This window comes from Orycteropus afer, unplaced genomic scaffold, assembly GCF_000298275.1.
Source record: "Orycteropus afer afer isolate SDZICR_OR568_19922 unplaced genomic scaffold, OryAfe1.0 scaffold00893, whole genome shotgun sequence".
NCBI lineage: Eukaryota > Metazoa > Chordata > Mammalia > Tubulidentata > Orycteropodidae > Orycteropus > Orycteropus afer.
Window position 1 is genome coordinate 571,732 of NW_006922480.1, and position 3,057 is coordinate 574,788.

Consider the following 3,057-nt stretch of genomic DNA (forward strand, 5'->3'; position numbering starts at 1 on the left):
CTGTGTTAATTGGTTTCCCTTTTCTTTGTTGAAGAGGGTCTGTGCAATCCTTCTGCCTAGTCCGCCATCTTGCCCCGCAGGCATTTGACTTTTAACCAGAAGGTTGGTGGTCAAATCCACCAGCCACTCCATGGAAGAAAGACTGGGCAATCTACTTCTATAAAGATTTACTGCCTTGGAAACCCAAAGAGGGTTGCTATGATCAGAATCGACTCAATGTCAGTGATTTTTTTGTTTGTTTGTTTATTGATCTCTTCACTTATTCACTGACACTTGTACAGTAAGTTAGCTGAAAATAGCAAAATGGCTGAGGGGTCTAATTGCAGCTCTGCCACTAATTATTCATATAATTTCAATAAGTTTGTTTAACTGCCTGTGCCTTAATTTTGTTATCTGTAAAATATCCCCTCTTGTACTAATATTACAGTACTGTATTCAGGCAATTCATGTTGGAGAAGCTTTGAACAGATATATGTCCTCTAAATGTGTCATGATTAAGAGGGTTGCTATTGGAGGTGATGTGTATAGTAGAAAATCATCAGCCTTGTCTTGGGTTTGGGTTTGAATTTGTCACACTAGGTGATCTTGGGCATGTAATTGAAACTTTCTGACACTCAGGTGCCTCATCTTTTAAATAGGGATGTTATAACCTGCTGGGGAGTTTTGGAATGAGGAATATACACACCAGAACCAACAGTGTGTTGGACTAAGGCAAGGACTCTTACCCACAGGGGTAGCAGATAGAGCTGCTGAAGACACAGTAGATGAGAGGGTTGATGGCGCTGTTCAAAGCAGGCAAGTTCTGAATAATCACAGAGGCATAGAAGCGCTCCTTGGTGTCTGGAAGGACACTGAAATTGTCCAGAATATCAAAGAGGAAGTATGGGCTCCAACAGCAGATGAAGGCTGGGGGAGGAGAGAGCTATTAGCACCATGACAGGCCTCAGCTGAGCATTTCCTTGGTTGGCTTCATCTTGGGAGTTCTTTGTCACCAGAGATCTCTCAAAAATTTTAAATTGGGTATAGTGTAGCAGAGGATATGTGTTACCAGTGATGTACTAAACACACACACACACACACACACACACAACTTTCTGGAGCTTCTTTATCTGTAAAGACTCCTACTGTTGTGGAGTATTTATTGAAAGCCTGAAAAAGCTAGGTATGGCCTTAGCCTCTTGTCTAACATGGTACTGAAGAGAATGAACAAAATCCATTGGAGACTTTCTGGGAAAATGCAGAAGAGGAATTTTTTGACAGCAATGACTGTTGATTGTAGGGTACGGCAGGAGGAGGGGATGGTACCTAAGGTTTTCAAAATATAGCCAGGCTTAATCACAATACTCTAAATTTTTTTCCATCTTTAAGTTGGCTGTTTCAGAGAACATCACTCACCCACTACACTCCTCTCCAAAGTAATTAGTGTGTGTGAGACCCTAATTCTGTTTGGTTCCAAATCCTCAGATGAAAAAGTGGGAAATGAGGATCCATAGCTAAACGTTCTTCCCTTCCCTTCCCTCTGGACACATACATACACTCCCCTACTTTCTTGTCATATCCTCTCCACTCTGCTTATCTCCACATCTCCCCTTCTAGGATTTTTCCTCAGAGAGGGAGAAGTGTGGCTTTCTTGGCCATCTGTCTACAGTGGAAAACTAGCCTCCATAATTGTCTGATTGACACATGGTTTCTTTCTCTAGACTTTAACAATGCATTAAAGGTAAGCAATTCCAACAACAAAGATCACTGAACTCTCTGGTCTCTGAGTGGTTAATTCCAGCATTGGCCTAGAATAGTGGTTCTGGGGCATTATACTGGGTTGAATAATAACATAGCCCTCAAAAAAAAAAAAAAAAAATCCATGCCTACACATGGAACCTATGAATGTGACCTAATTTGAAAATAGAGTCCTTGCGGTTGTAATGAAGTTAAAGTGAGGCCATACAGTGTGGGCCTGAATCCCATGACTGATGTTCTTACACTGTTGTTGTTGTCATGTGCCGTCGAGTCGGCCCCGACTCATAGCAACCCCTCCTTGGGTTTCTGTGGTGGTATCACTACGGAAGTAGATTGCCCCATCTTCCTTCTGAGGAGTGGTTGATGGGTTTGAACCGCCAGGCTTCTGGTTAGCAGTCAAGTGCCTTAAGTGCTATGCTACCAGAGCTCCTGATGTTCTTATAAGAAGGAAATTTGGATGTAGACACACGGAGGAGGCCACATAGAGACAGTCATAAATTCAAGTGACACATCCACAAGTCAAGAAATGTCAAGGTTTGTCAGCAGCAATAATGAGAGAGGAGAAAGGAATGGAACAGATTATCCCTTAGAAGCTCTGGAAGGAACCAAATAACCTGATTTCAGATGTTTAGTCTTCAGAACTAAGACAGGAAATCTCTGTTGTTTTTAGCCACCCTGTTTCTGGTACTTTGTTACATCAACCCAAAGCAACTAGTATAGAGATGGTAGAACAAATTACCTTTTGGGGCATTTTGAAAATGTGTGTGTGTAGGGGGTTTGGTTGTCACAGGGATGCCATACTCCATACATCCTTTAAGCCTAACTAACATTCATATAGAGGGAAAATTGTTTATTATTACCCATGTCTAGAAGCCTAATTCTGTTTTATATAAAAGCATAAAATATTTTTAATAAATATTGAATTTTTTAGACATGCCATTCTCTTGAAAACAGAGAAAAGATTACTTTGTTTAATTAGGAACTTTACCAATCTGTTCATGTGCTCAGAAAAGCAAATCACCAATAGCAATACTGCTTACATTTTTGAAGTCTCCATCAAAATGAACCTGTATTGGTCTTCTTTTATAGCTGTTAATATGTCTAGGTATAAGCATCTGACTTTCATTATGTCTTCTAGTGGATCTGGATTTACATATTGAAATCTATATTATCTATATTATCTTATTATAAATAATTTGCCTTTTAGTCCTCCTTTATCATCGAAACAATATATTACTTTCTAAAGAATTATGCTATTGTTGTTGTTTTGTGCCGTTGAGTCGACTAGGTAGGTAATTATGTGTATACATTTCATTTCAT

General features: G+C 39.8%; 1 protein-coding gene across 1 annotated transcript in view; it reads right to left on the reverse strand.

Moving 5' to 3' along the window:
* Window positions 1–721: 721 nt before the first annotated feature.
* LOC103212243 (neuropeptide S receptor-like) overlaps window positions 722–3,057 on the reverse strand; it is a 9,283-nt gene continuing 6,947 nt past the window's right edge. Inside the window, exon 3 of the mRNA XM_007958245.1 lies at window positions 722–906. Within this exon, the coding sequence (XP_007956436.1) occupies window positions 722–906 (185 nt within the window). The remainder of the gene's footprint in view (window positions 907–3,057) is intronic.